This window comes from Mustela erminea, chromosome 6 (genome assembly GCF_009829155.1).
Source record: "Mustela erminea isolate mMusErm1 chromosome 6, mMusErm1.Pri, whole genome shotgun sequence".
Lineage (NCBI taxonomy): Eukaryota > Metazoa > Chordata > Mammalia > Carnivora > Mustelidae > Mustela > Mustela erminea.
Window position 1 is genome coordinate 84,142,387 of NC_045619.1, and position 3,097 is coordinate 84,145,483.

Below are 3,097 nucleotides of genomic sequence, written 5' to 3' on the forward strand. Positions count from 1 at the left end.
AAGCAATTGTCCTGTGATTATTTGATATATTTAGTTCAGGATCTAGTAATACATCTAGTTATTAATAATATTTTATGAATTTAACCATGTCTGAGGGTGTAGCAACTACATTTTCTGCTGCACTCATCTTCTTTGAAACTGGATTTAAATCACACTCCTATAGCCTTCTTGGGCATCAGATTGTCTTACTAGAGAGAATTTACAGGTAATCAAGATTTGGGTTCTAGGAAGGGCCTTGCTTCTGACATCATGGGTGAAGAATTGATAAGTAAGGATGCAGGAGTCACCCTTATGGGTAATTAAGTCTGGGTTAGACCTTGCATTATCAGCCACAATTATACAAAACCAGGAATCAGGCTAGGACACCATGGAGAATCCTGAGTGTTGCTTAAAGGATAGGCTCTAGGCCCTAGAACATAGATAACATTGTTTAACTATTCTCCCTGATGTTAAAAACTAGATGCAGAGTCTTAGAAAACTAGATACAGAGTCTTAGAAAAAAGTGGAACAATATCTGGGGTTGAAAATGGGACTTGGAACTTAGACTCTGAGAAAGTATTTAAGGATCAAGATTACAGAGGAACACAACTATGATATATACAGGACAGAATATTTATAAGCTGACGTCCAGACTGAAGAAACAAAGGTGAGATCTACTTCCTTTGAGGCAGGGGTCAGAAGCAACTGATGATTTCAACAACATAGGAGCCCTGTCAAGCACAAGCTGTCACAGAACTGAGAAGATACGTTCATGATCTTCTTCTCTTACACTTTCCCTGTCCTACCCTGTCTAGAGGAATTTTTCAGAGAGTGTTGTTCTGCAGAGGGTCTCCTTTCCTAGCTGTTCCTTTGGGCGCTGGCATGATTTTCATTCACATACTTTGTTTCTTCTTTTTCCAGAATTCTCTGCCCAACTGAGATATGCAACTATCCCAGAAAATAATGTAAGTTCAAGTACCATACACCCAGAGTCCCTAATACTTCCTGTCTCATGTACCGCAGCTCTTCTTTTTGAAAACAGTCACAATACCCTCCCCTTCTGAGGGAAATTGCCCTTGAGATTGTAAAATAATTAAGCTTTGGAAGGGAACCATACCAAAATGATTTCAAAATGTCAATGTTAAGCTACCTTAGTGATCTCTTACACCTCCTTTAGGCCTTTAGGAAACAACAAGTTCAGTGATTGTTGCAGCAAAACCTTAATTCCTGATAGTGCAACATCCTCTAAGAGTGAGTTACTATCTGACTTCATCCTACAGTTGTAGCCCATGGTAATGACACTGGTTAAAAAAAATGAGCTTTCTGTGTAGATATTTTTCCAAATACTTTACATATATCACATTTATACTTGCAAAAACTGTATAAGATTGGTACTGTTATGACCTCACTTTACAGACAGGAAAACTGAGGTCCAGAACAGCTAAGTCATTTGTACAAAGTCTCACAGTTAATTAGCAGCAGAGCTGGGATGAACTGGGCTGATGCTTAACTGTGACTACCTATGCTGCTCACTCATACTCTAAGGTAGAGCTATGAAGAACTATTGAGTTTCCTTAATTCTTGACCTTTGAGCATAATTGTCTCTCAATTTACACGTCTCCTTAGAGGAAGTTTCATTTTCTTAAAATCTTGGTCCACATAACTCAGTATTAACTCATTACTGAATCTTCCAAAACTGATCTTTAGAACTGCCATTGCACCATCCCATGGTTTCTAATTGCCTGTCTTTACATACATATCTCACTGAAGTGGGACCTTTAACAAAAGAGACCATGCCTTTTCCCCATTACCTTTAAAGTGAGTGACATAAAACTAGTGGCCTAGTGTAGAAGTCAAATATTTATTTGCTGATTAATAGTGATAATAAGAGTGAATCAATGCCAGGTAAAATCTGACTGGAGGATGGAAGAAACTTCACTGCCATGATTTTTCATGTAATTTTTAGGAAACAGCCCTTCATAAATGGCCTTGGGGAACCACAGTACCATCACTGAATTCCTCCTTCTTGGGCTGTCTACAAACCCCCAGGTGCAGACTCTGCTCTTTGTGCTGTTCCTGAACATTTACCTCCTGACCATCTTGGGGAACCTGATGATGCTGCTGGTGATCAGAGCTGACTCTCACCTCCACACACCCATGTATTTTTTCCTCAGTCACCTCTCTTTCCTAGATCTTTGCTTATCTTCTGTTACTGTGCCCAGGATGCTGAGAGACCTCCTATCAGAGATAAAAACCATCTCAGTAAGGAGTTGCCTGGCTCAAAGTTTCTTTGTGTTTATCACTGCAGGGACTGAGGGCTTTCTTCTCTCAGTGATGGCCTATGACCGCTACGCCGCCATCTGCCACCCTCTGCTCTATGGACAGATGATGAGGAAAGAGCTTTGTGTGCAACTTGTGTTGGGCTCATGGGGCTTGGGGCTTAGTAACGCACTTATCAACATCCTCCTAGCTACCAACATGGACTTCTGTGAGAGCCATATCATCAGACACTACAGCTGTGAGGTACCCTCCCTCTTTCCCCTGTCTTGCTCTGATATCTCCACCAACCTCATAGTGCTGTTCTGCTCCACCCTACTTCATGGGTTTGGGACCTTCTTCCCAATCATCTCATCCTATGCCTGCATTGTCTTTACCATCCTGAGAATCAGCTCCACCTCAGGTAGAAAGAAGGCCTTCTCTACCTGCTCCTCTCACCTTACGACAGTGATCTTCTTTTATTGCTCAGGGTTACTCCGCTATCTCATGCCAACCTCAGGATCCCCCCTAGAGCTGATCTTCTCTGTGCAATATAGTGTGATCACCCCCATGCTGAATCCTCTCATCTACAGCCTCAAGAACAAGGAGGTGAAGGCAGCTGTGAGGACACTGGGAAATTATTTGCTATGTTCCAGGTGAAAAAAAGAGAAGCTAGAGGACAATAGAAAATCGGGATAATATGATACTAGCCACACAGTGTGTTAGTTGACTTTAATAAAAACTTTCTAGGTCTATATTATGTCAGATGTTATGAGATAAGCAAGCAGTGCAAAAGAAAGAACATAGAGGTATTAGAAAGTTGTTACTTTGGTCTAAATAGAAGGAAACATGGGTTAAATAA

At 41.0% G+C, this 3,097-nt stretch overlaps 1 protein-coding gene across 1 annotated transcript; it reads left to right on the top strand.

Moving 5' to 3' along the window:
* Positions 1–1,962: 1,962 nt before the first annotated feature.
* LOC116593545 (olfactory receptor 8S1-like) lies at positions 1,963–2,895 on the top strand. The gene has a single exon (XM_032347839.1). The coding sequence runs from the start codon at positions 1,963–1,965 to the stop codon at positions 2,893–2,895; it is 933 nt and encodes a 310-aa protein (XP_032203730.1).
* The last annotated feature ends 202 nt before the right edge of the window (positions 2,896–3,097 follow it).

Excerpts from the sequence above, each read along its gene's own strand:
- LOC116593545 (XM_032347839.1), top strand. The coding sequence starts at position 1,963 with ATGGCCTTGGGGAACCACAGTACCATCACTGAATTCCTCCTTCTTGGG.